Source organism: Astatotilapia calliptera, unplaced genomic scaffold, assembly GCF_900246225.1.
Source record: "Astatotilapia calliptera unplaced genomic scaffold, fAstCal1.2 U_scaffold_1, whole genome shotgun sequence".
NCBI classification, from domain to species: Eukaryota; Metazoa; Chordata; class Actinopteri; order Cichliformes; family Cichlidae; genus Astatotilapia; species Astatotilapia calliptera.
Genome location: NW_020535618.1, coordinates 906,310 through 934,002, shown reverse-complemented (window position 1 = coordinate 934,002; position 27,693 = coordinate 906,310). Strand labels below are relative to the sequence as shown.

General features: G+C 43.7%; 3 protein-coding genes and 1 pseudogene across 3 annotated transcripts; 1 reads left to right on the top strand and 3 right to left on the bottom strand.

The window, feature by feature from the left end:
- Window positions 1-2,281: 2,281 nt before the first annotated feature.
- Window positions 2,282-3,741, bottom strand: LOC113017285 (uncharacterized; annotated as a pseudogene).
- A 14-nt stretch (window positions 3,742-3,755) lies between these two features.
- On the bottom strand, window positions 3,756-10,735 carry LOC113017212 (tripartite motif-containing protein 16-like protein). Its single transcript, XM_026160366.1, has 3 exons — window positions 9,802-10,735; window positions 8,679-9,654; window positions 3,756-3,974 (listed from the first exon to the last, which is right to left on the bottom strand). The coding sequence occupies exons 1-3, from the start codon at window positions 10,096-10,098 to the stop codon at window positions 3,793-3,795; spliced, it is 1,455 nt and encodes a 484-aa protein (XP_026016151.1). The 5' UTR covers window positions 10,099-10,735; the 3' UTR covers window positions 3,756-3,792.
- Window positions 10,736-12,247: 1,512 nt separating this feature from the next.
- anapc10 (anaphase promoting complex subunit 10) lies at window positions 12,248-16,316 on the bottom strand. Its single transcript, XM_026160307.1, has 6 exons — window positions 16,170-16,316; window positions 15,520-15,635; window positions 15,181-15,271; window positions 14,887-15,007; window positions 14,715-14,768; window positions 12,248-12,739 (listed from the first exon to the last, which is right to left on the bottom strand). The coding sequence occupies exons 2-6, from the start codon at window positions 15,632-15,634 to the stop codon at window positions 12,560-12,562; spliced, it is 561 nt and encodes a 186-aa protein (XP_026016092.1). The 5' UTR covers window position 15,635; window positions 16,170-16,316; the 3' UTR covers window positions 12,248-12,559.
- A 19-nt stretch (window positions 16,317-16,335) lies between these two features.
- Window positions 16,336-26,757, top strand: abce1 (ATP-binding cassette, sub-family E (OABP), member 1). Its single transcript, XM_026160306.1, has 19 exons — window positions 16,336-16,496; window positions 17,569-17,710; window positions 17,794-17,879; window positions 17,998-18,095; window positions 19,552-19,669; window positions 20,457-20,594; window positions 20,683-20,752; window positions 21,161-21,257; window positions 21,380-21,469; window positions 21,543-21,664; window positions 21,791-21,915; window positions 22,299-22,395; window positions 22,752-22,811; window positions 22,888-22,946; window positions 23,191-23,301; window positions 23,733-23,875; window positions 24,301-24,423; window positions 24,503-24,614; window positions 26,358-26,757. The coding sequence occupies exons 2-19, from the start codon at window positions 17,608-17,610 to the stop codon at window positions 26,403-26,405; spliced, it is 1,800 nt and encodes a 599-aa protein (XP_026016091.1). The 5' UTR covers window positions 16,336-16,496; window positions 17,569-17,607; the 3' UTR covers window positions 26,406-26,757.
- Window positions 26,758-27,693: the final 936 nt, after the last annotated feature.

Genomic DNA, 27,693 nt, shown 5'->3' with positions numbered 1-27,693 from the left:
CTCATAGGCCAGATTTTATTTTTACAAACCAATAACTGTGATGTATGAGAATATATATTTATAGGATCACACCCTACCAACACATCCATTTTGTTTGTTTGTTTGTTTGTTTTTCTTTGTTTTGTTTTTTTTGTTTTGTTTGTTGGTTTTGTTTGTTTTCTTATTTCGGATTATGTGATTGTTTCAATTGCTTCTATAGTTGTAAATATTCTCTCTTTATGACTCGGATGTAAATTAAAATACTATTTTGGTATCTAAGGCAGATAACCTAAGCAAGAAGTATGCTTACATGATGTACATACTGTGAATGCCTGCTTTTGAAACCTTAATAAAAAAAATATAAATCAAAAAAAAAAAGAAAGAAAGGGGACTGGAAGGTGTGTTCCAACTACAGGGGACTCACACTCCTCAGCCTCCCTGGGAAAGTCTTTGCTGCTGGAGAGGAGAATCTGTCTGTTAGTCGAACCTCGGATACATGAGGAACAATGCTGTTTTCGTCCTGGTCGTGGAACACTGGATCAGCTCTTTATCCTCTCAAGGATACTTGAGGGTGCACAGGAGTTTGCCCAACCAGTCTACATGTGTTTTGTGGATTTGGAGAAGGCATTCAACCGTGTCCCTTGGGTGGTCTTGTGGGGGGTGCTCCGAGAGTATGGGGTGTCCGGTCCATTGCTATGGGCCATTCAGTCCTTATACAACAACTGCAAGAGCTTGGTCCGCATAGCCGGCAATAAGTCAGACTCATTCCTTGTGGGTAATGAGCTCCGCCAGGCTGCCCTTTGTCACTGATTCTGTTCATAATTTTTATGGACAGAATTTCTAGGCGTAGCCAAGTGGCGGCAGGCTCTCACTTGCATGGTCTCAGAATTTCATCTCTGCTTTTTGCAGATGATGTGGTTCTGTTGGCTTCATCGGGTGATGGCCTCCTGCTCACCTTGGAACAGTTCGCAGCAGAGTGTGAAGCAGTGGGAATGAGAATTAGCACCTCGAAATCTGAGGATGGTTCTCAGCCGGAAAAGGGTGGAGTGCCCACTCCGGGTCAGGGATGAGTTCCTGCCCAAGTGGAGGAGTATAAGTATCTCGGGAGAAGGGAGCAGGAGATCGACAGATGGATTGGTGCTGCGGCCGCAGCGATGTGGATGCTGCTCCTTGTCAGATGGGCGCCTCCTGGGTGAGGTTTTCTGGGCATGTCCCACCAGGAGGAGGCCCCTGGGCAGACCCAGGACATGCTGGAGAGATTATATCTCTTGGCTGGCCTGGGAACGCCTTGATGTTCCCCCGGACAAGCTGCAGGAGATGGCTAGGGAGAGGGAGGTCTGGGCTTCTCTGCTTGGGCTGCTTCCCCCGCGACCCAGCCCCGGATAAGCGGAAGAAAATGGATGGATGGATATTAAATGAACATCTTCTTCATATTCTTTTCTACCTGTTAAAAGCATGAATTCAGGTTCCTTGATAATTAAGGGATAATTTATTGATATCAAACCACATCTTAAGAATTTCCAGCTCATTTTTAATTGCATACAAGAGATCATTTAATTTTCTTTCCACAAGATAATGCATTTGTATCATCTGTATAAACAACATATTTAATCAATTTAGTAATATTACAAATATAATTAATGAAAAGTACAAAGAGTTTTGGATCAGTCACAGATCCTTGAGTTACCCCACATTGACCCTTTTAGATGCAGTTTTATTAATTTGCACACATTGTTGTCCATTTTCCAACCAGGAATAGGCTACACATCTTATTCCATATCTCTCTAATTTCCTTAATAACTGATATGAACTGATATACTTTGTTCAACTACATAAGACTGGCCCCCTATAAAATCCAAATCTTTAATAAATAAAAATTAATAAAGTTCCCAGTGTTATTGTCGTTTAAGCAATGAAAAAACTTGAGGCCCTAAAACTGTTGAATTATTGCTTGATTATGTTGGTGATAATTATTTCCTCTACTTACTTTGGAGTCTAGTGGAAACTGTTTTGAAATACATTTCTCATATGTCATTCTGATTTCTTTCCAAAGCGGTTGAATATTTTTGCCACAACAGAGAAAGAGTGCACTGTTGATTTGAATACAATTTCAAGTAAATTTACAGGTAACTGCAGACAATGAATCATAAGATGTCAAACTCGCAGCTATAACTTGATCTCTGTGCAGAGAAGAAACAGCACAACAGTGAGCTCTCAACAGCACTATAAAGACACATCTCCTGGATGCACTGGTACGCATCTTCAGTGATGTATCCTAGGGTCATCAGGTGTTTCAGGTCTCACAACATCATACACCCTCGCCCAGGCGACCCAGCCGGGGGTGATCAGGCCCCGACTTGCGTACCAGTAGCTACCCACGGATCAGCCCTCTTGATCCACAGCCACCTTGTGGCTTTCTCTGCCGCTTCACTCACAGCCTGGATGGCCCTCTTCTTGGCTACCCCAGCCACGCCCAGCCGGCCTAGGACTTTGCAGAGTGATCGTCCTGCAAAGCCCCTACAACCCACTTCTAGGGGCTCATAGAAAGTCTTCCAGCCCCTTCCCCTGCACTCCTGCACTAGCTCCTGGTACTTTCCTTGTTTCCTTTCATTGGCCTCCTCAATCCGCTCTTACCAGGGCACTGTGAGTTCCAGCATGATCAGCTGTTTTGAGGCCTCAAAAATAATTATCATGTCTGGCCGGAGTGATGTTTTTGCAATGTTCTGAGGGAACTTTAGTTGTTTACCCAGGTCAGCCTGTAGCTGCCAATCAGAGGCTGTGTTGAGGAGGCCAGTTGTCAAATATGGGCGCACCTGGGGTTTCTCTCCAGCCTTAATAAAAGAGATTGCCTTCCTCGGAGCCTGATGATGCTTGCTGGTGCTGATTGCTGAGGCAATCTTTTCAGCAACTACTCTGAGCACCTGGTCGTGCCACCAACAATACCGACCATCAGCCAGGGCCCTTGGGCAGCTGCTAAGGAGGTGTTCTAGGGTCCCTCTTCCAGAGCACAGGGGACAGGCAGGTGTCTCGCTCTTTCCCCACAGATGGAGGTTTGCTGGGCTTGGCAGGGTGTCGTATACTGCCTGCACTAGGAATCGGATCCGGTGGAAGTCTGCCTTCATGATGTTTGCCCAGGTGACCTTGCGCTGCAAGGTGCTCTCCCACCTTGTCCATGCTCCCTGCCGCTTAAGGCCTACAGCTCTGCTTACTCGCTCCTCCTCCACACCTGCTCGGACCTCTTCCTGGAGTAGCTGGTGTCTCTCCTTTCCCTGTGCCCTGCTGACCTGGGCCTTTGGGAAGTATCCCAAGCCTGCTCCCCCTGTTGCTAAGACCCCCATCAGTGTTTTCTGCCTTAGGCGTGACTCCGCCACCTCAACTGCCTTCTCAGCCTTCCACTTTCTTCCTGTCCTTACCTCAATACCTGCTGATGCCACCTTGCAGTCTTTAGAATCTCTGTACTGTAGGGCTTCTCGTGTGCGAGCCACCTTGAACTCTTCTGTGAGACCACTGAAGGGTAACTGCACGCTGTTACTTGCCCCATACAAGGCAGTGCTGGTGAGACTGCGGGGAAGTCCCAGCCACTTACGAAGAAAGCCACTGATCTTTCTTTCAAGGGATTCCACAGTAGTTATTGGAACTGTATAGACAAGCAAGGGCCACAGGATTCGGGGCAGGATGGAATGCTGGTAGATCCAGGCTTTAAATCTTCCAGGCAGGCCGGGACTTATCCACCTTAATGAGCCACGCTCCCAGCTCCTCATTTGCCTTCAAAGATAGACAAGAAAAAAACAAAAAAACTAGAAGCTAAAACTTCTATTTCACTTTAATAAACTCTGCAGTATCTCCATTTTCATAAAGACCAAGTCCAGCATAGAGCGGCTGAGTGAATGTGGTCTGGACTCTGTGGAGGAGAGTCATGGTTTCAGAGACGCTGTAGAAAGACAGAATACCTGCTCTGTGATCCAGGTACACTCCTACTCTGGAGGACCGAGGACCTGAGAGGAGAGTTCGGACTTTGTTGTGCCAAAAAATATAACTGTTTGTGTAACAATGGAATGACCAAGATATGTCATTGTATCCAAATACACATTCATTTAAGCTCCCTGCTCTGCTGATATTATTGTATGCAACTGCAGAAAAGTATTAAAAATTCTGCAACAAATGAATGAAAGAAACTTTAGCAACGTCCACTACATGGCATGGGAACTTCTACAACTAAATAAATGACTGTAAAATAGCAACATCCACCACTACTACTAACCCTTCAACTACTGCAACTACAACAATGTCTGCTAGAAGATGTGGCAACTACTGCAACAAAATGAAAGCCTAAAAATACACTAACAGCTGCTACTGTGCACGGCAAGTTTTGCAACCAAATTGGCAGATGAAACCAAACCAGCATCTGGTAGAAGATATGACGACTAAATAAAGACCTGAAACCACAATACCCCTCTGTGAATCGCTACCTTATAGTGGCTTGAGGGGTTTTTGTGTCCTAGGGATGTCAGAGGCTATGCTGTCCAGGGGCATTTGCCCCCTGGTATGGTCTCCCATGGCAAATTGGTCCCGGGTGAGTGATCAAACAAAGAGCGATTCAAAAGACTCTTATGAGTACATGATCAAGGGAACTGTTCTGGTCTCAGAATCTCATCTCTGCTGGAACCAGCACTCCTGGAGAGGGGCTGGACTCTGTCTCTGTCTGGAGTTGCCCTTGGTGAGAGACGACGGGCTGGGGTGGGTATCCTAGTATCCCCTTGGCTTGCTGCCTGTAGGTTGGGGTTTTTCCCAGTGGACAAGAGGGTTTTTTCCCTCCATCTTTGGGTTGGGGAATTAGTCCTGACTGCCGTTTGCCATTATGTGCCGAACGACGCATTCTTGGAGTCCCTTCTTGGAGCCTCCCGGATCTGAACCCCAGTGGTGTTTTGTCGTTGACCATTACCATGCGGAAGGACCCATGGGAGAACAAATCAGGGAGTGCTAAGTCTAAACCATAGCATCTCCCCATTAATAGCCAATCACAAATATTACCTGTTTCCATGTGTCCAATATTTACTTTGAATTATGAACTGTCTGGGAGTTTTCCATGCACAGACTGCCTGACATAGAGAAGTCCACAGCTTTGCAAGCCGAATCTTTAACTGCCTGATAATAAAATAATGTGAACTGCTAGATTGTCTAGATTGTCTCTTGAACTTTTCTTAGCAAAAAAGAACTCCACAGTAGCCAAGTGGCTGAAGGCTTTGACTTTGGGTGGTCTCAGAATCTCATCTCTGCTTTTTGCAGAAGATATGGTTTTGATGGGTTCAACAGGTGATGGCCTCCAGCTTGCACTGGAACAGTTGTACCCGAGTGCAAAATGGGGGGAATGAGAATCAGCACCTCCAAATCTGAGGCCGTGGTTGTCAGCCAGATTTGGCTGTAGTGTCCCCTCCGGATGAAGGACAAGTTCATGCCCCAAGTGGAGGAGTTTAAGTATCTTGGGGTCTTGTTCACGAGTGATGGAAGATGGGAGTGGGTGATCGACAGACAGATTGGTGCTGTGGCTGAAGTGATGCGGACGCATACTGGTCTGTTGCGGTCAAGAGAGAGCTGAGTGTAAAAGTGAAGCTCTCCATTAACCGGTCAATCTACACCCATACCCTCACCTATGGTCACAAGCTGTGGGTAGTGACTGAATAAACAAGTTCATGTGGGGCTTCCTCTGAAGGGTGGCTGGCCACTCCCTTAGAGAGAGGGTGAAGCCATCCTGCATGAGGCCATCCGGGAGGGGCTCAGAGTAGAGCCGCTGCTCCTCCGCATCAAAAGGAGCCAGTTGAGGTGGTTTGGGTATCTGACAAGGATGCCTCCTGGGTGTCTCCTGGGTGAGGTGTTCCCAGCATGACCTACCGGGAGGAGGCCCTGGGGCAGACCCAGGACACACTGGAGAGATTATATCTCTCAGCTGGCCTGGGAACGCTTTGGTGTCCCCCTGGACAAGTTGGAGCAGGTGGTTAGGGAGAAGGAGGTCTGGGTTTCTCTGTTTAGGCCTGGATAAGCGGAAGAGGAAGGAAGGAAGGAAGGACGGACAGACAGATACCACAACATCTGCAGAATGGCTACTTCTGCAACTCAACCAGTGACTAAAACTATAAGAACATCAGCAGAAAACGATGAAGAATTCTGTAACTTAACGGATCAATGAAACAATAGCTGCTATAAGTATTGTCTACTTTTGAAACTAAACAAACCTCAGACTACAACATCTCCTGTAATGAATGACTGAAACTACAGTATCATCTGCAGGAAAGCATGGTGACTTCAGGAATTAAATCAGTGGCTGAAAATATAACATCTACAGGAAAGCATGGATAATTCTGTAACAAATGAATGAAGGAGACTACAGCAATATCTGCTATTAGTCATGGCAATGTCTGCAACTCTGCTACTCCAAGTATAACAACATCTGCTATATGACACAAAAACTACTGCAACTAAATTTAAAGCTAAAACTACAGCCACACCAGCAGCAAAGAGTGATTGTAACTAAACAAGCCTAAAACCACAGCAACTTCTGCAACTAAGTTAATAATTTCTTTCTTTTTTTCTTTTTTTGCCTGTCCCGTTTGGTTCTTTTGCCATCAGAATTATTGTCTAAAGGCAAAGAAAGATGCCCAATGGACTTGACTGGGGAAAAGAAAAGGGAGAAAGAAAGAGGGAAAGAAAAACAGCAGGGAAGAGGAACGGTGATAAAGGGCAAAAAACAATGTGAATATAACAGTAAATACTAAATATTGTGCAGTACGTAGGATTGACAGCCCACGGTGTGCTTTGAGGTAGGAGCCAAAAAGGGTGTAGTTTGTATGTGTGAGCACCCGTGTGTGCACCTGTGAGCATGAGCGCGCTTGTATTTAAAAGCTTCCTTCATGTAATGATCTGCTAGAAGACCAACAGAGGGGAAACCGTGCCACTCTCCCTGAAAAAAGCTGAAGAGAGCCCCAGATGAGGGGTCGCTCAGCAGCCGCAGAGCAGGAGCAGACCGCCCCGACTCCGCAGCAGCAGGGAGGCCCCACATATACTTTGTTACTATATTTGAATTTAAGTTAATAATTTCAAATATAGTAACATCTGCTACTACTGACACTTTAACTACAACCAAACAAATCTATCTATGATAAGATACAGCAACTACTGTAACCTTAAAAGTCCTGGATTTAACAGTCGTGTGGCAAAAAAAAAAAAAATCATACAAGCATGCAGTGACAGTCTCTTCTTCAACTTCTGCAGCCAGAGGAAATTTGTAAATGAGAGACAGTCTCCAACAACATATTTTTGTTTGTTTGTTTTTTGCTAAACACGTCACTCATGACCAACGAATCAAACCTGTTTGCTTAACCAAAGCAGAGAAAGAGAATCAGGATTCGTCCAAAAGCAGCTAAACAGGAAGGACACAGAAAGATACTGAATCATCTGCATGAGTCAGATCAGGGTTTAGAGTGTATGTGTCTTTGTATGTGTATGTGCTAAGTTCATGGTTGAACACCTTTGTACTCTCTGACAAACACATCAGTTTCCTCATCTGCATAATCACTGGGAGACTTTGGAGGCGGGCTGTAGGCTGCTCATCCAATCACATGTCAGTAACACTACATTGTGCCTTCTGCTGGTTTTTCCAACATGTTCTCATCCCAAAACGTAACATACTACGCTATGAGACAACTTGTTGGTATGTTACGCTTTCGGCCACTCAACACGTCTCTATGTTATGCGTTCAGAAACAGGAGAGAACATGAGAACCGTTGGGACATGTACATTTATTTTACTTTTTTAAAAAATTTTTATCATCATGAATCGCTTTGGAAAACACTATCTAACATGATTAAGGTTGTGGTTAAGGTTAGGGATAAGAACACAGAAAACAGACCAGCAGAAAGTCTAAGTTATAGCCACACCTGATATAAAAAAAAAAATACCAGTAATGAGTTACATATGCCACAGCAGCAGATGATTCAAATCAAGATTTTCATTTCAATATTTCTTCAAATAACCAAATAACTCCTCAACAACAACAAAAAAGAAAGAAAATCAGCATGTATCAGTTCAAACATGTAACAAACTTCACACAGGAGGGTTTACATTAAGCAAGTCTTCAGATTGAGTGTCTATAAAATCCACATCTTCTCTAGTATAATACATGTGATTTTGTGTGCTGGAAGGACTGAAATTAAAAGTTTTATTCAGAGTGTAACATTTGGTCTGTGAGCTTAGACAATACTATTCATAATAAAACAATTACATTTATAATACTAGTGTCTTCTTGATATAAAAACTGAAGTTCATTAATGTTTGTTCATTTTTATTAGATTTTATGATCTTCTTCATACAAGCTAATTAGAAATTGTTTTCGGTCTAGCAGAATTTACTTTCAAAGAACTTTCTGGTGCCACTCTGACCTCTTTTCAAAATCTCCATCACTGTTGACAGCAATGCTGGAGACCAAAGAAACAGGAACTAGCCGTCCCTCAGTGACTTCTGTCTATTTCAGTTTAATATCTCTGCAGTGTCTCCATGATCAATAAAAAGACCAAGTCCAGCATAGAGCGGCTGAGTGAATGTGGTCTGGACTCTGTGGAGGAGAGTCATGGTTTCAGAGACGCTGTAGAAAGACAGAATACCTGCTCTGTGATCCAGGTACACTCCTACTCTGGAGGACCGAGGACCTGAGAGGACAGTTTGGACATTCTTGTGCAAAAATTTGCAACTTTTTCTGTCACAGCTCAATAACCAAGAGTTGTCATTAAATCCAAATCCACATTCATCTGACTCTCCTGCTCTGCTGATAGTCTTGTATGCGACTGCTGCATCAACTCCACCCCCTCTCCACTTCACCTCCCAGTAACAACGTCCAGTCAGACTCTCTCTACTCAGGACTTGATAATAATCAGTGAATCTGTCTGGGTGATTAGAGTAAGTCTGTTTTTGTCTCATTAATGTCACTTTTCTGTTCTCTTCAGATAATAACAATTCTCTGTGTGCTGTGTTTGGATCCAGTGTGATTTCATGTGAATATTTTAAGAATCCAGCTCTGGTCTTTGGCTCTGCTGGTGACAGTAAAACATCCTCTTCAGTGACTGTCAGTGAGATGTTTGTCCATTCCTCTCTCAGAATGTCCTGTAGTTTATCTCTGGTCTCTGACACAGCTGCTGTCACATCCTCAAAGTAGCTCAGAGGACGAATATTGATGCTGGATGAGTGTGTAGACTCACTGAGTGCTGACAGTGAGGGGTAGTTGTGTAGAAACTGGTTGTGATCCTCTGTGTGTGAGAGCTGCTCCAGCTCGCCGTCTTTCCTCTTCAGCTCAGCGATCTCCTGCTCCAGCTTCTCCTGAAGCTCTTTGACTCGACTCACTTCAGTTTCCTGCTGGGATCTGACCTGCTGCTTCACATCAGAGCTTCTTTTCTGGAGGAGACGGATCAGCTCAGTGAACATCTTCTCACTGTCCTCCACTGCTTTATCAGCAGAGCCATTGATGGCCTCCACCTCCTGTTGAAGCAGCTTCACATCTTTCTCTCGCTCCTGGATTCTCTGCTGGATGTTTAGTCGTCTCACCTCGAGCTCCTTCTGCTTCTCAGTCCTTTCTGCTGCAGCTGGGACTGTTTCATGGCCTTTATGATGAGAGCAGATGTTCTCCTGGAGCTTCTTGGAGGGGGCCACCAGCTTGTGTTTCTTTAATGGAGCTGCATCATAGTGAGGTTGGAGGTGTTTCTCACAGTAAGAGGCTGGACAAGATAAACAGGACTTGATAGCTTTCAGCTTCCTCCCAGTGCAGACATCACAGGCCACATCTTCAGGTCCAGCATAGCAGTGATCAGCTGGAGCAGCTTGGAGTCCAGTCTTCTTCAGTAACTCCATCAACTCTGCTAACATGGTGTTTTTCTCCAGGTCAGGCCTCAGTGTGAAAGTCTTCCTGCACTGAGGGCAGCTGTGGATTCCCTTCCTGTCCTCTTCATCAAAGTGGGTTTCGATACAGTTCATACAGTAGCTGTGTCCACAGGGAATAGTCACAGTATCCTTCAGTAGATCCAAACAGATCCAACAAGAGAACATTTCTCGATCTAGCTGATCTCTTTTCTGTGCCATTTCTCCTCTCAGTAAGAGTGTCTCTGTGAGTTTCTGTTACATAGTGGTGAAACTATTCCAGAAAATATGTGGACAGACCGGAGCTGCTGTGCTTCAGGTAGAAGAGGGAGGAGTTAACAGACTTTAGCTTTTACCAGGAAGAACAGTTTGAAGTAGACACTGTTTAGTAACTTTAAACATCATAGGTCTGTTTGTAGTTTGCATTTTTATCCGTTACCTCCTAGTCAGTTAAAAATCTGTAAATACATAATCAGCAAATGCAAACAACACTTGCAAATAAATATATATTCAGCACCCAATGAGACCACAGCAATATGTATAACTGCAACTCCTGCAAATGAGTCAGCCTCTGAAACTACAGGAATTATAAAACTGTAATGGCTAAAACTAAACATGGCAAGTATCTCAAGATTTGCACCTACGCTTACGGGTGAAAGTACGACTGCAATGAAGCAACCATTGACACCATGCCTGCAACTAACAACACCAACATTGTCAAGTTAGTGAAACTGAAATGACTGAAACTTGAGTGACTGATACAAATAAATTATACCAGCAGCTGAAACTGGTGCAACTAAATGAAATACCCAAGCTACATCACCATCTGGTGCTAGTTATGGAAACTTCCACAACTTAATCAAACACTGATACTACTTAACATCTGAAACTACAGATGGAAAGTTAGGCAGCTAAACTGCAGCAAGAGCTAGTAAAAGTGAAGCTAGAGCAACTACTGTGACTACAAACTGCAGCAACATGTGAATCAGGCAACCACTTATGTGACAATAAAAAACTGAGATTTTAAGTTTATGCCTTGCTGCAGAGTTTTGTTCCAAGGAGTTTTTGTTTAGACATATAAACAGTGAGTTACAATAGTCCAAACATGATGAAACAAATGCATGTATAACCACCTCCAGTTCAGTGTGTGACACTACAGGACTTAATGTAGCAGTGATAAGTGATAAAAGAAAGACGGAACCAGAGATTTGAACATCCAAAGTAAGAGGAAAGTCAAAAGTTACCCCAAGGTTCCTGATAGACAATTTCACAAATGTCGAAAGGGGACCTAGAGCTTTCATCATTGTAAGTGCATGTCTGCCAGCACAACGCATTACTGTAGGGCTGTTCGATATAACGATATATATCGGATGACGATATAAAAACAGCTATCGTTTCAGTTTACACTATCGTTTGTTTCGTGGCGTCGTAAAATAAACTGTTTACGGCAATATGTTTTCATCGTTTTGATGGTCACTGTAGTGGCAATATTAATTTCTTAAAGTTCTCTCTTTCTCTTATATTTTATATAACCACACTACGGACGGACAAGCGCCTGTTTTTATGCGTTGTAGTTAGCAACAATGACAGTAACAGCATCGCGTGTCCGCTTGTTTATGTACCACATAAACCTTTCACAATAAAGCCCAAGATCCTGTTCAGACTTTTCAAAATAAACTGAATCACGTGAAAGAGCAGATTATTTACAGATGAGAAGTAAAAAAGAGCCGCCAGGTGCTAAAAAATAAACCTTAGACTCAAACGTTAGAACAGGCTTTTCCCCGCAGCACGCCATGTAATAAATACTCACAAAGAAAACGGCAGCCTTTACAACTTATGTCTAAAAATGTATACTTTCATGCATCGGTTAAAACACTGGACTCCAGGTACGCGACGCGCAGCTGGAAACACTTTCCGCAAGTCGAGCTGCCCGAGATTCACATAATTTACAGAAAATGTTTTTGTGATTTATATCGTTATCGATAGAATTCTTATATCCGGATATGAGATTTTGGTCATATCGCACAGCCCTACTCAAAGGGGCTCAAAATATGCTGAAAAGGAAGTAGATATATTAGAAACAATAAGGGTCCCAATACAGAACCTTGTGGCACACCATAGGTAAGGGAAGTGAAGGATGACCTGCACTTAGAAACCGCCACAGAAAAGTGGTGGTCAACCATATCAAAGGCCGACGTGAGGTCCAACATCAGCAGAATAGAACATTTTCCTGCATCATCAACGTATTACTGTTTTCAAACCTCATTTTCTTCAAGTAAAGCAACAACATCTGTGACTAAACCAAGAAGCATAAGACTGAGCACAGCTACAGAATAAAGTTATAGTTTTCTACACGAACACAGTCACATTCTGGATTTTTGAAACATTTATTTTTACCTTTTTATTAACAATCCACAACAGGAAACAATGTGTAGGCACAAACGTTTTTTTATACTGCGAGAGACAAAAAGGATAAATTTAGGAACCAAATTCATATCAAAGCATTCACTCTGTGTGGAAACTCATTGTTAAAGCATGTAAACCAACACTGACTGGGTCTATGACTCTGACTGAACATCTTTAAATATTCAACACTGGCAGCTTCACTGATGTTCCTCTCATTGATAATGATCTGCTGCAGCTCCAGATATAAGTCTGTTGGGGTTCCTGGGTCACGTCCAGATCACCTGATGGTCCGGTACATCATAAAGTCGACCGTGGTGCATCGTGGGAACTTGCCGATCGAGCTCTCCTCCACGGGTGTGTAAACTTTGATCTGCCTCATGTGCGTGTCTCTCCCGTTCTGGTGGTTGGCCAGCACGGCGATCTGGATCATGAATGTGCTGATGGGCTCGTTTGTGCGCTGAAAAACACACAAACGCGCACACACACACACACACACACACACACACACACACACACACACACACACACACACACACACACACACAGAGTGACCGAGCATCAAGCCACTTCTTTAAAGATACTTATAATCTGCTAATTTTAACTACAACTTTAACCACCGGGAGGCAGCGTTTTACCAGCAGGTGCTGTTCTGTTTAAGTTCAATGTTTCTGTTTTAGGTGCTCCCATTGAGAAGAATGTGCTGCTTAAATAAATATTACAGCAGCAGTCCCCAACCTTTTCTGTGCCACGGACCGGCCTTTAAGGTGTCGCAGATAAATACAACAAAATAAAAGCAGTACCATTACCAAAAAAAGAAAAAAGATTTATACATAACACATGGGAAAAGACCCATAGAAACAGAGTTAACCATAAAAACGATGAAAACCATAAATTTCACACCTGAGCCTCAACTCTCCAGTCGGTGGCCCAGAGATTGGGGAGCGCTGCATTCATTAGACTGACTCACTGCTCCATCTTGTGGTACAAACTGGTATTACATAACAGCACATGCTTTTCTTTTACATTCTGTTAATGTTGTAGTGACATTTTAAACATTTTTAACCATATTTAAACACAAGAATTTACAAAAACGTATCTCTAGCTCCCCTGAGTTGAAAAACAAACAAACAAAACACTCAAGTGTATAGTCACTGTCCAATCATAAGAGCTGTAGGTTACTGCACTTGGTGGCATGTAAAGACCCCCACAAGTCTTAGGTGGAGAAGCGCCGCCTTATTTTTTTGCATTACGTCTATTTTTGCAGGAACAGTGCTTCACAAATTTATCAGACCACCGGCCAGTGTAAGGTTTATGCCACCCTAAATGAACAGTATTTATAATTATCAAATTCACTTTTTATGTTTCTGTAATGGTTAAGTCCCCAATGTGTACAAGCAGAAGCACCCAGTGCTCATAAAACGTTCATTTTTAATGCTAATAAATAATTTTTGCTGTTATCCATGCATTTTTTTAAATTTACTGTCTTACCAAAAACAAAGAATAAAAGTGTAAAGCACAATATTATTTTTGAATCAAGATTCCAAATTACATTTATTTGCTTGCATTCATAAAAACTTTTTTATGGTGGTCGAATGTTATGTCTGAGTTCCGGCTCAGGTTTAGGTACAAAAACATGAATTCAGTCATTTTTAATTTTGTTTGTTTGTTTACACGTTTTCTACAGAACTTCTTTGTTCTCTTGATTTTAAGATAAGATAACTCTTATTGTCATCGCACAGTCACACTTTGTACAAAAATACAGTGAAATTAGAAAACTGTCCCCTTTCAGCACTAAACACAACAAAACAACACAAACTTTAAAGTGGATAAAAAGTGCAAAGAAGGTATGAATTAACGAATGAATGGTCATTGCACAATGAACGAATAATTTTGTTATTCGCTGTACATCATCATAACCACAAACCCTTCTGAAAGCTTACTTCTACAACCTGCACCTCCTTTGAATGCCAACTACACGTCGGCTCAGCACAGACAATGAAGGCAGCGATTAAATGGTTCAGTGCTGATGTTTCCTTCTATAAAAACACTGAACAGTCGCCTGTGGAGGGAAATCTGCACACTTTCTAATCAGTAGGTGTAGTAGTTAACTGCACAGAGACTTTAATTCCCTGATTTTGGCCATTATGGGAAAGAGTGCAAAATAAGGACACAAATGTCTCTCTCCGTCTTTCAGTCACTGTGGCTGGGTGTCAGTATTTACATCTACACGTTTATACAGATGGTAAGCCTTCAAATGTTCCACAGTGAGTAAATGACTGGATTCTGTCCCCTGACCGAAGGCTTTACATTCAGTTACACCCTGTCGACCAGAGACAGTTAGAAATGCAAACAGAGACCACAGAGCAGGATGTTACAGAGTCCTGTTTTGGTAAAATGCAGCATTTAAAGGTTGGAAAAATATTAATTCTTACCGGATTCATGAGAGAGATGTGAATCCATCCACTGGGCTCCACCATCTCTAGCTGCTGCAGAGGGGAAGACGAGGAAGAGGAGGGTCTGAGTGATTTTGAAACCTCCGGATGAAAACCAGATTATTTTTATTAATTATTCTTTTTATTGAGATATATATACACTAAGCTTTACCCTGATTTCTTGAAGATTGTGGAAGTTGTTGCCGACTCGCACCGAGATCTTACTCGGGGTGTAGCTCTCGTCTGACTTATAATCAGCGTAAATGCACAACATCTTCACTGTCGTCCTCCTCCTTTACTCCACAGGTCACATATTAAAGAAAGTGAATTAATGACAAAGCAAAAGAGTAAGGTTCTGTCAGCAGCAGCACACACAAATAAAATTAACAACACCTTCCAGTTAAAGATAATGTACATTTTCCAGGTTTACTTTAACTTCTCTTGTACAGAAGCTGGAAAACGTTACCTGAACTGTATGTTGACCAGGTGAGGCTGCGACCCATCCGACTGCCAGTAGGTCTCCAGGTTGTCATCCCTTAGCTGATCCACTCCAAAACCTGGACACGTAGAGGGCAAACACATCAGACTAGAATTGATCCCAACGGCCTCTGAAATTGATCCAAACGTGGCAATTGTGCAGTAAGGCAAACTGCTTACTACGCTATGGATATGCATATGAACAGCTCCAAGGAGAAAAATAACACAATTTCTGAGATTGTGTCCACCTCTGAAAGATGTTTACAGTCATCTGTTCACACAGCAGACTGTACGCAAGGGGGGGGGGGGGGTCTGAGGGAGTAGTTACCAGGTTTACAGGAAGAGAGGGACCACACCGCCTGGGAGCCAATCTCCCGAACCGTCCCGGTCCGCTCCAGCTGCTTCGGGTCAGCTCCAGGTGGTGTCTTGCTCGGTGTCGCCATACTTTAAAACAAAAAAACACAAGTTCAGCACACTCTGATGGAAAATCTGACGCGTTTTTCTCAAAAGGTTCATGGAGATCAGTAACCTAACACCAACGTCTATTCATGTTTTCGATATTTTAAGGTTTATTCACACTTAGTAAATACAACTTAATCAACGAAGCAAATATAACTGTATTTTAATAATAAGCTGACCATTAGGTAAAGTTCGGCTTATAAATATCACTACTGGCACCATCTATTTTAACTAGATTATAACCAGACGCAAACCTTTATGCATATTTTAAACATTTCGAGCTCTATTTCCATTTAATAGAAAATACAGAAAATGTAAGTTCTGTTTAGGAATAAGGGGACCTTTTGGTAAACTTCTTCGTCTAAATGACAAAGCTAGAGCATCCATTTCAGCTAAAAAGTGACTTATTTGGGAGTTATTTATGACTAGCTAGTCGCCAGCAGCTGACACTTCTCAACTCTAAACGCTCTTAAAACCACTAAAACTCAATCTACGTCACAGTTATTGAAGCCGACTCACAGACGCGTTAGTACAGGTCTCCTGGGTGTCGTGTCAGTGCATCAGAAATACGGCTGCACGTCCAAAATAGTTTAAATCCGCTTCTATTTACACACTTCGAATCTCCCACTTTTTTGCGCCTCAGCGTCGCTTCTTATACACGTCACCAGCGCTGAGCAAGCAGTCGCATGCTAACTGCGATACTCCCGCCATCTTTCCTGCCGGCTTCCAGCCCGTGAGAAGAACACGTTGCTGGAAAAAAACAGAAGTTTCACCCCACAGTTTTTGTCTCTAAACGTGTCTTCTCTTCTAACCCCTTCTTAACCGGGTAGCTGGAGCCGGATAAGGGTGAGTTTGCGTACTCATCGCCCTGGATTTTATTGCTTTTGACGTTTTTATTGCCACAGAAACGAGCAGATGTCGGGCTGCTGGGCCTCCGCTGCTAATATCGTGAAGCTAGCTGTTAGCATTCTCCAATGAACATCCTAAACTTCGTTTCCACCGGACAAGCGTCTCTTTATAATTGGTCCGTTATCCAGTGTAATTGTATGGTTACAGCTTATTGGGAGTCAGTCAGTGTGGTTTCCCCTGTTTGCTCGTATTGCTGAGAGACGGGCCCTGAAAATATTGCGTTTTCTTTTAACGACAGGATCATGCGCCAAATTCCATTCCTAAATCTCCCAAGTTATGATGTTTCACATCACTCACCGTAGCAGACAGTCATGAGATTATAACTCCAAGACATTTTTAAAGTGTTTATGGGTAGTTTATTAATTCGGCATATGTATGCACCACAGAACAGCACGTTATTGGAGGAGAAATCCCTAGTTTGATGCTCGTCGCCACCGCCCGTCATGCTAGAATACAGCTAGTTAAAATAATTAATATTATGAGTTAAATTAATGCCGAACTAAAAAGAAAGTTGGGCACAGATTGTTTAAATGAGCTGAAGCGGGTGTTTCCAGACACATGCTTACAGACGTGAAGCAACGATGAAAGGGCAGAATTTTAAATGGACCCTGGTGTGGCTCGCTCTTCCTTTACAAAAGACTGCAAAGCTCAAATGGGCCCGACTCCTGGGGGCCTAGATACGCACACACCAGACCAGGATCAGAATTAAAGACAGCAGGTATTAAATGCAGCCAGAGGCTGGTTTAGGCAGGAGATTTGCAGCACTCTATTGTTGAATAAAAAGAGTGTTTGTTCAGAAGCGAATGTGTTGTTTCAGCAGAGTTAACATTGTGCATGTGGACGCAGGTTTGACCCCGACTGCTGCACTCTACATTTAGAGACTTTTTGGATGGTTTTGGGCAGCTGCATGCTAATCATGACTCAGTTTATAAATTGTTCCTGTTTCTCTTTGTATGTTTAATCACATTTTCTCAAAACCAGCTCCTCAGATATCAATTTGTTCCTCCAGCTCCACAGGTGCTAACGTCCATCATTCCCGCCCTCAATCATGGCGGATAAGAACACCAGGATCGCCATCGTCAACCATGACAAATGCAAACCTAAGAAATGCCGTCAGGAGTGCAAGAAGAGCTGCCCGGTCGTCCGTATGGGTGAGTGTGGAGATGATCGCACCGACGGCACAAACTAGAGTGAGAGAGAAATGTGTCTAAATGTGAACCGTGTGTGTCTTCAGGTAAACTGTGTATTGAGGTGACTCCACAGAGTAAGATAGTGTGGATCTCAGAGTCTCTGTGCATAGGCTGTGGCATCTGCATCAAGGTAATCTTGGCGCCTGAATATCTAGCAGGAAATGATCTTTTCACACTGCTTTTAGTCACAACGTTTAAACTATTAAGAGTGTGTTTGAAGTTTGTTTCGTGACTTTTTCTCCTTGCAGAAATGTCCGTTTGGAGCACTGTCGATCGTCAACCTTCCCAGCAACCTGGAGAAGGAAACCACACACAGATACTGCGCCAACTCCTTCAAACTGCACCGGTACGGCGATAAACCTCCAGTCTGTTTACCTTCACTTCACAGCTGAGCAGTGTTTCCTCTGACATGTTACAAAAACCTCGGGAAACAGGTCGGAATTAAGTTCCAGCGTAGCTGTTATTCTTGGATCGCTCCTTTAGTTCTGATCACCTCCACCATGTGCTATGATTCTAATTTTAGTTAACACTGGTTAATAGATAGTGCTTTCAGTTTTTGTTTGGAGGGTCCACAGATTCTCAGCCTGGAGGCTGCACATCAGGTCAGGTGTGGTTTTGCAGCACTGTCCAACACGGACTTCTGTTGGAACATCTCGCGGGATCTGAGGAGAAACAAGTTGTTTTGTTCACACAAATAAAAGAATCTCCCTGTGACTTTACTACTCCATGGAGATGAAATCAAAAGTGAAGATCGCTCTTTTGATTTCCTGGAGGAGATTTAGGATCCGTGAAAGGGGATCGAGCTCCACGTGATGATCTCAACAGCAAACAGAAGTTTACGTCCACTCAGGTCTACAACCCTGTGAGTGTTCTTCTCACTTGATGCCCTCTGGGTGGAAGCTGGACTCCTCAACTGAGAACCTGCTACTGCTCATAGCTGGAGAGCCAGCTCTGATGATCCAGACAAGTTGATGCTCATTCTCCGTACAACAAGAGGACCTTTAAAAAGTGAGAGGTTGACCTTGGAGGGGAGAATAATAAAAATAATGTTTCAACTGTTAATGATTTTTATGCTTTAAATAAAAGCAATAATCAGCTGCCTCTCCACTGAGGTCCTAACCCAGGGCTGTGATGGTGCTGTCCGAGTCGGTACGACCACCGTACTCTGAATGTACTCTGTTGCAGACGCGAACAGCTGGACAGCCGCTGTCCATGTAGTCATTCCTGAGAAGTTGTTGCGTGGTCACTGAAACAGCGGCATTCAAACCTCCGCACAGACCCTCGTCTTAACCGTCTGATGATGACATTTACGTCATTTTATGTAAGCGGACCCTAACGGGCTCATGGAGCTGGACAGAGTAATTCCTGATTAAAGAGAGGCAGCTGAATGACATCGAGGATCGTCACATCATGACAGGAAGCACAGCTCTAGTTCAATACCAGCAATTGGACTTTCAAAATAAAAGCATGGGACGTGACTAATCAGTCTTCAAGTCTCTGAAGTGCACAAACATACCCAGGTAGCCCATCTATGTAAAGAAACACTGCTAAGACTTTGGGTTTAAGTAAGAGCTTATTATTATTATTATTATTATTGCTCAGCAATGAAGTCATTTTAGAACCATGGCAGCAAAGAAAAGCCGTCAAACCAAAGCAGAAACGCCTGAAAGGAAAGCTGACACTAAATGATGGAATTATTTGATTATTAGCTTATGTTAAAGTCTGTTATGGTGGGTCAAGATGTTTATAGTGTGTGTGTGTGTGTGTGTGTGTGTGTGTGTGTGTGTGTGTGTGGGGTGCAGGCTGCCTATCCCCCGGCCCGGTGAGGTTTTGGGGCTGGTGGGGACCAACGGTATCGGCAAGTCCACAGCTCTGAAAATTCTGGCCGGAAAACAGAAACCAAACCTGGGGAAGTTTGATGTGAGTGTTCACACGACACACACACACACACACACACACACACACACACACACACAGGCCAGCAGTCATGTTGCTGCTGGCCTGAGAAGATAATGTTTGGGTGGAGTTGCCATTTTTGGTTTGCTGGCCATCAGTTTAGCAACAGGAAAAGATTATGGTGTGGCTCCACCGACCGGTCGGGTAACTTTATCACATGCTCTTCTCACTGCTAACGATGGTTGAGATCTTTAGCCAAAGCCAAAAGGAAATTCTTGACTAGGTTCTAAAGTTCCATTTAAAAACAAAACTCCTCCCTTGTAATTCAGTTTGACTCATTTACTCATGTTGTTCAGCTCATTCATTGTAAACCCACAACTTACTGATACTTTTCTGGAATTTTTGCACTTTTGTTATTAATTTTCTTTAAGTATCCTTACAAATCCCATATTTCCTGTTAGTAAAGTAGAACAATTTGCACATCTGTTCCATAAGACAGATGTGTTGCAAGGAACAGAATTCAGGGACATTTACACAGTAAACCTTTTTGCTTGAAAAGCTACGAACAGATTAACTTGTGCAGGACAACACACCAAGTTATGGTTACATGGACTCTGTCAGCCCAGCTTTGCATGATTCACATTCAAAGTAATGCTTCTTTTTCTTATACTAGGCCTCAGTGCAGACACTCAGTTCATCATCCTGGATCTGATACAGACCCCGGAGTTTTTCACCCTCGGGGATCATTTCCACACATTGACCTCGTTGTCAGAAGCTTTGTGTTTTAATGATCCGTACTTTGAAATCCCAGAATCCTCCAGACTGGCAGGAGATCCTGACCTACTTCAGAGGGTCCGAGCTGCAGAACTACTTCACCAAAATCCTGGAGGACGATCTGCGGGCCATCGTGAAGCCGCAGTACGTCGACCAGATCCCAAAGACCGTCAAGGTTCCCGACTTTTCCTTGAATATATCGTTCCTGTTGGCATGGGCGTTCACTCTGATGGCCGGTTGTAATTCTTCGTCTCCACCTACAGGGGTCAGTAGGGGCCATCCTGAGCAGGAAAGATGACACAGACACGCAGGACCTTGTCTGCGAACAACTTGGTACACACACACACACACACACACACACACACACACACACACACACACACACACTCTTAATTACAAGCTGAAGAACCTTCATGTGGAAGCGTTTACACGCCGACTGTAAACAGTTTAGTGCCGTTATGAACAAACACAGTCGTGTGTTAGTATTTTTAGGTTGATACACACTATTTACTCTTGTGAGGACCATGTGACACATCACAGTTCATTGGAACAGTTATTTCATGGGTCATATTTAAAGAAAGCGTGTGTCTCCGTGTGGAGCTGATAAACCAGTTTGTGTGCAGAAACTATTCCTATTCTTAAAATAAGCGTTTAATCCCAGGGATCTTCCCCCTGTTTTGGATTTTTTTTAATGCTGTGTATAAACAACATTTCTAATTGCATCTCTGTGTTTGTCTGCAGATCTGAGTCACCTGCGGGAGAGGAACGTGGAGGATCTGTCCGGAGGAGAGCTGCAGAGGTTCGCCTGTGCTGTCGTCTGCATCCAGAGAGCTGACATGTGAGGAAACAGCCCGAAAGCTTATTTATTTAATATTTAACAAACGTATTGTTTTGTCTGTGAGCTGAGAGCCGAGCTCGCAGACTGACCGCCGTCCTCTTGTTTCTGCTCTTCTGCTGCAGTTTCATGTTTGACGAGCCGTCCAGTTACCTGGATGTTAAACAGAGGCTGAAGGCCGCCATCACCATCCGCTCACTCATCACCCCCGACAGGTTTGTCACTTCAAAGCTTCGGTTTGATCCCTGGAGGTGCACCGCCGCCCTTAAACGTGATGTTGCGTTGCAGGTACATCATCGTGGTGGAGCACGATCTGAGCGTTCTGGACTACCTGTCGGACTTCATCTGCTGTCTGTACGGAGTCCCGAGCGCCTATGGAGTCGTTACCATGCCCTTCAGCGTCAGAGAGGGTAAAAACGTTATTGCACCACACCTCTGTAAAAGTGTGAAGAAACAAGTGGTGGTATTTGTCCTTAATATCACTGTCGCTAAGTGGACCCAAAGCATGTCCTGATCTTCCTGCATCCTTCCTCCAGGTATCAACATCTTCCTGGACGGTTACGTCCCCACGGAGAATCTCAGGTTTCGTGAGACGTCGCTGGTCTTCAAGGTGGCCGAGACGGCCAATGAGGAGGAGGTGAAGAGACTCAGGCATTACCAGGTCAGTTTATGTGCCTAATCTCTGAATCACTGCTCATTTGCTTTGGCTCGTTGTTTTCTTTTTGTTTTTCTTCCCCTACCACTTTCATTTCCTGTCACGTTTTTCTTTTCAAAATAAAAGCTTCGTCACACGGGGCTGTAGTTCTATCTGCCGATTCCTTTTCTTTCTTGAGCTTTTTCGATCTTGTGGGTTTAGAAATGTCGTCATTAACCCTTTAAAGCTCACCACAGGACCAACTCCGTTCATTATTGAGATACACAAATTTTTATGAAGTGCAAGAAAATGAAAATAAATATTGTTTTGCACAATTTGCAAAAAAGCAGCATAAGAAAATGAGCCGAGTTGCTTCTTTGTTGAATGTTTGATTGTTTGTTGTTGTTCAGTATCCGGACATGTCGAAGACGATGGGCGAGTTCACGCTGGACATCAAAGGAGGAGAGTTTACAGACTCTGAAATCATGGTGATGCTGGGAGAGAACGGTGAGCTGCGCTGAGGGTTTTAGTCTAAATCTCTGTGGTCAAGGTTTAAAAATGGTTTTAAATTGAACTTTTCAGATGTTTCATTCAGAAGCAGCTTTGGAGGCCGTCACACATTTTATCATTTCCAAGCCAATTTAAAAAAATCTAATTTAATTTCAGAGAAGAAAAGTTGCAAAATATGAAAAATCTCGTAGCTCAGACGAGCTTATTTAAAATGGCACTAAAGGAAAATAATGAAAATATGAAATAAAAATATGGATCATCTTGTTTCCTCTGACTGTTTCAACAACTGCATTTCTCACAAAAATGGAAAAGCTGACACGTGCACGTCTGAAAGTGTGTATGTGTGTTTCCAGGCACAGGGAAGACGACCTTCATCAGGATGTTGGCCGGTGGGCTCAGGCCTGACGGAGGAGGTGAGTCTCTCTCTCTCTCTCAGATGAAGCCAGATTAAACCGGACGCACCCACTGACCCTGAGCTCTGTCTTTCAGGCGAGATTCCCATCCTGAACGTCAGCTACAAGCCTCAGACCATCAGCCCCAAGTTCAAGGTCAGCTCTCGTTTTCTAACCGCGGACCCGTGACAGGATCATCCATCCGTCTGTTTCACAGCTTTCAGCCTGCTGATTGATTTTAGCCAGCAAACTGAATTTACAGAAATCCAGGGTTCAGAGTCCAAAAAGTTTAAATAAAGTTGAACCAGACTTTTACCATTGTTCATATCATGAAAACCAATCTGCAGCGACCAAGGTCCGGACTCTGATGGAGTCGAGTGTGTTTTTTTTATGTTTTCAGGGCAGCGTCCGAGCTCTGCTGCACGAGAAGATCAGAGACGCCTACACGCACCCGCAGTTCATCACCGACGTCATGAAGCCGATGCAGATCGAGAGCATCATCGACCAGGATGTAAGAGAGAGACAAACAATTAGCGGCCCTCTAATTAACCTAATGCTAGCCTAGCCGCTTACCCTAACCATCAGCCTCACTGTAACCCTGACACTAAAACCACATTTGGAGTCTCAAAAATGCCCTCGAACTCGCGAGGACAGGCCCTTTGTCCTCATAAGTGACCACAAGTAGAGTAACGTTGTAATTTTTGATCCCCGCAAAGATGTCTAAAGAGGTACACACAAACACACTAACCTGATCTTTGTCCTGGATAAGGCGCCGATCCATCTTTTTCCATTTTATTTTGTTACTTGTGTGTCATCAGACTCAATTTAAACATAATTAAAATAAAATGTAAGGAGACTTTTTGAGCCGACTGGAGGGTAGAAAGCGTTTTCTAATGAGATACGATGAAGACGGGGTGATGAAGCTGCCTGCTCCGCCCACAGGTGCAGAACCTGTCTGGAGGTGAGCTGCAGAGAGTCGCCCTCACACTCTGTTTGGGAAAACCGGCCGACGTGTACCTCATCGACGAGCCCTCTGCCTACCTGGACTCCGAGCAGCGATTGATGGCCGCCAGAGTCATCAAGAGGTATGCGCTCCTCTCCCTGCTCCTCAAGCAGCTCCCTTCCTGTTTATCCTCAAACACAAGCGTCAACGAATCCACAGCGAGCGGCTTAAAACTCAGGATTTCTTTTCAGTTTTACTTTGATACAAAGTCAGACGAGAGCGCGTCTTAATAATCATATTTCAGGTAATCTCCTCGTTTCAGCTTCATTCTTGGACTCTGTGAGTAGCTTTGCATGATTTACAGCTCAACAGTATTTTTGTTATTTGAATGGTTAATCTTTGCAGCGGTGGAAGATGGTAAGAAGTGTCTGTCATGTCTCAAAATATGTAATTAAGAAGGAGAACTTCCACATTGGATGACCTGAAACGGTCTAATTAGAAGGCCTCGTTGTTGTCGTGTGTCTCTGCCCGTGTGTGGCGCTGTTGTGACACGTCTTTTATTCGCAGGTACATCCTCCACGCCAAGAAGACAGCATTCGTGGTGGAGCACGACTTCATCATGGCGACCTACCTGGCAGACAGAGTCATCGTGTTTGACGGGCTTCCCTCCAAGAAGACTTCAGCCAACACGTAAGATGAACCGCCGAGTCTGAGCTGCTTCGTCAGCTCGCCGGCCGCCGCCACGGTAACGTGATGTTTGTTTTTTCAGGCCTCAGAGTCTGCTGGCTGGGATGAATCGCTTCCTGTCGCTGCTGGAGATCACATTCAGGAGAGATCCGAACAATTTCAGGCCGAGGATCAACAAACTCAACTCCATCAAGGTAACGCCACGACAACCATGTTTATTTGAATCTTTATTTAAACACACTGACCGTCACACACGGACGGACTCTTGACACGAAAATGCAGCACTGAACTAATAATATTAAAAAGTAACTTCTGGGTGTCGTTTCAGCCAGTCGTGCCTTTCCTGATTTTGGTAACCTGTCACAGGTGCCGCTGCAGCCAGTTTGCTGACGCAGTTTATGATTGTAGTTGTTTTTATCGGCGCTTTAGTGACGTCAGTGCAGACGCTCAATGATCGTACTGAGGAGCACCAGTGTGAGGCTTCTCCTCCTCCTCCGGGGTGATGTGGAGGTTTTATGTCAGTGGTGACACATGACGAGTCCTCGCCCGTCAACACCGGTATAAATGATACAGAGCTGTAGTGATTTCATCGTGACCTGTGCCCTGCCTCACAGGTGTCAGGGATGCACAGAGCTCCACACAGCAGAGTCCAGCTGTGATTGGTGCCGTGCTTCAGCCAGGCGGAAATCAGTTTTCTTCAGATCTGAGAGTCTTACATGACAAAGATGCAGCGGGTAGATCCATAAACTCTATTTATTTTGATTTACAACATTCCTGATTCAACCCAAAGGACGTTTCTTTAAAGCTGATCTAACAAATAAAACCCATTTGTTAAAAAATAAATCAAAGAAACTAAAAAATCTAAACCAGTACACTATAGAGAGGGAAAGCATTATTATATATTATAAATATATTTTTAATGAATATATTTAAGTTCAGGCTCATTTCCAGCTCCATGTTTTTATTTCTTGGAGACCATTAGCTTTTCAGGTCAAAAGAATCCTAATTTATCTTGGTTGCACATACTCATGCTGCAGTGTGATTTGCTGTGTTTTAGTCCATTGTTGCCAGGCAACAGGATGACATCATATGTCATGCATAACAAGTTTTGTATCAACAAGTTTTGTTGAAATTAAACCGATGCGATGCTGTTATAAAGTGTTGCGGTGCATAAATACTCCAAATGGGTCATTTTAGCCCACTGGAAGGTGGTTGCTAGGCAACAGGATGACATAATATGTGATAAAGATGAAGCTGCGTACACGCTGGAAGCGACAGGGCGACCAGAGATCATAAAGTCAGTGACTTTCGACGAAATAACAGCTGGTGCAACGAGGAGGGTGGGAACCAAAATAGACTTGACTCAACTTACAGGCGAGCCAATGAGAGCGAAGAACACCGCTGACCGACATACAACCTGGTAGTAAAAGTGTTAGAGAGTTACCTAGGCAACTGGACCCTGGAATGTTCTCAGGCAATCAGTTGCCGGCTTCAAGGCGACGTGCAAGTTTGCAGAGACTGAGGACTTTTAGCTCCGCCCCTTCAAGCAAACGTTTTTTACGATTCACTGTTTTTGCCCAAAGCCTTGGATTTGAGCAGACGGTTCTAATCTCTTGACCCGCTCAGAGGCATTTAGTATTTTCTCTTAATCTGTTCAAACCCGAGGAAGCATCACAGTGCTCCTCCGGTTTCACTGAAGGCTCTTCTACCGTTACATGTGATCACTTAAGAGCTTTTACTGTGCTGAGCTGCAGTCGTCCACTCAGCTGTGGGGTTATTTAGAGATAATAATTAGAAAGTGTAGCCCTCCCAGCATTATATATGCTGCTGCACTACATGGAAATCTTTATGTAGGGGGGTAGACAGAAAAATCCAAACGGTGATGTCAGTGAGGAGGAATCAGTCCGACCTTTGACCTCTGCCTCATCTCTCTGCAGGACACGGAACAGAAGAAGAGTGGGAACTATTTCTTCCTGGACGACTAAGACCCACCTGACCAAAGGCGACTACCCAGCCGCATCTTGGAGCCGGCGCACGCTCAAGCGTTATAACCTCAACATTTCATGGCCGGCCTGCCAAACAGCAGACATATTAAAACTTTAAATAAAAAAACATTTAAGAAAAACAAAGAAACATCAGCCTATATGTACCGGACTGCATTCAATAGCAAGCAATGTTGTGAAGTGTTTAAAAATAAAGTGCATTGCGTTGTGTGTGTGTGTGTGTGTGTGTGCGTGCGTCAGGCTGAACACGCTCGGCTGAATTCAGAGGCAGCGAGAATATTTTAACACCCGTACATTTACAATCAGAATAAACTGATGCTTCCTGAACCAGGAATGCTCCGTGTGTGTCTTTGTTTGTAAACACCTTACAGACTCGAGGCTAACACAACTCAATTCAAGTTTTATTCACAAAAAAGATAAAGACCCTACAACAACACAGAGGAAACCCCCACAATCATATCACCACAAACGCTTTGTAACAATGGGAAGGAAAAACTCTCTTTTAACAGGAAGAGACCAGCAGGCTTGGGGAGGGACAGCCATCTGCTGTGACCATTTGGGGGTGAGGAGAGGAACAGAGAGTGACAACTATTCAGACTGTGCTAGACACCCACACGCAATTTAGATTCACTAGTTAACCAAACCAGTCACTGCAAGTGTTTAGACTGGAAGTAAACCAGAGTACCCAGACACACCCCAGGATTTGAGCCTTGTTGGTGTGAGGCAGCAGTGCTAACTGCAGACACCTAGGAGCTGAAATATGGTTTAAAAGCATTTTCATGAACTCTACACCCTTTAGATCAGAGGTGATCAATCAATTCTACAAAGGGGCCACATGAGAAGCTGGGACTGTTGTGGAGGGCCTCACCAATAAGTTTTTTGTTTTTTTGATAGTTGCAATTTACGGACGTTCCCTAAACACATCACGTTTTAGTCACGGAGAAAGGGCAGCTATAAATAAACAACTAGTGTATGCCTGTTACTGCACATGGTGTGCAGAGACCGTCATGTTTGTTTCATGTTAACCGGATGATGTTATGATACATATCATCCTGCTTCCACTGGGTGGCGCTGTAACTGTGACCTGTTATTGGCATGTTGAGGTCTCCAGAGTAGAGATTAAACAATGTGTGGGGTTATTTCAGCGTTTATTGTGACGGCATGCAGTCAGTGGCCTCAGGGTGGATTCAAAGCAGGCCTCTGAGTTAGCCTTGTGGCAGACAGAGAAAAGGAAATGGTAATGTTTGCGGTGACTTCCTCCTTGACTTAT

Coding starts and splice junctions, on each gene's coding strand:
- LOC113017212 (XM_026160366.1), bottom strand. CDS start 10,098: ATGGCACAGAAAAGAGATCAGCTAGATCGAGAAATGTTCTCTTGTTGG. Junction 9,655..9,801: donor GCTATGCTGGACCTGAAGAT/GTGGCCTGTGAT, acceptor CCCTCCAAGAAG/CTCCAGGAGAACATCTGCTC. Junction 3,975..8,678: donor TGTCCAAACTGTCCTCTCAG/GTCCTCGGTCCT, acceptor CTCTCCTCTCAG/GTCCTCGGTCCTCCAGAGTA.
- abce1 (XM_026160306.1), top strand. CDS start 17,608: ATGGCGGATAAGAACACCAGGATCGCCATCGTCAACCATGACAAATGC. Junction 21,470..21,542: donor TCACTCATCACCCCCGACAG/GTTTGTCACTTC, acceptor GTTGCGTTGCAG/GTACATCATCGTGGTGGAGC. Junction 23,876..24,300: donor GCCGCCAGAGTCATCAAGAG/GTATGCGCTCCT, acceptor TTTTATTCGCAG/GTACATCCTCCACGCCAAGA.
- anapc10 (XM_026160307.1), bottom strand. CDS start 15,634: ATGGCGACACCGAGCAAGACACCACCTGGAGCTGACCCGAAGCAGCTG. Junction 15,272..15,519: donor CCTCTCTTCCTGTAAACCTG/GTAACTACTCCC, acceptor CTACGTGTCCAG/GTTTTGGAGTGGATCAGCTA. Junction 15,008..15,180: donor CTGGTCAACATACAGTTCAG/GTAACGTTTTCC, acceptor TGTGGAGTAAAG/GAGGAGGACGACAGTGAAGA.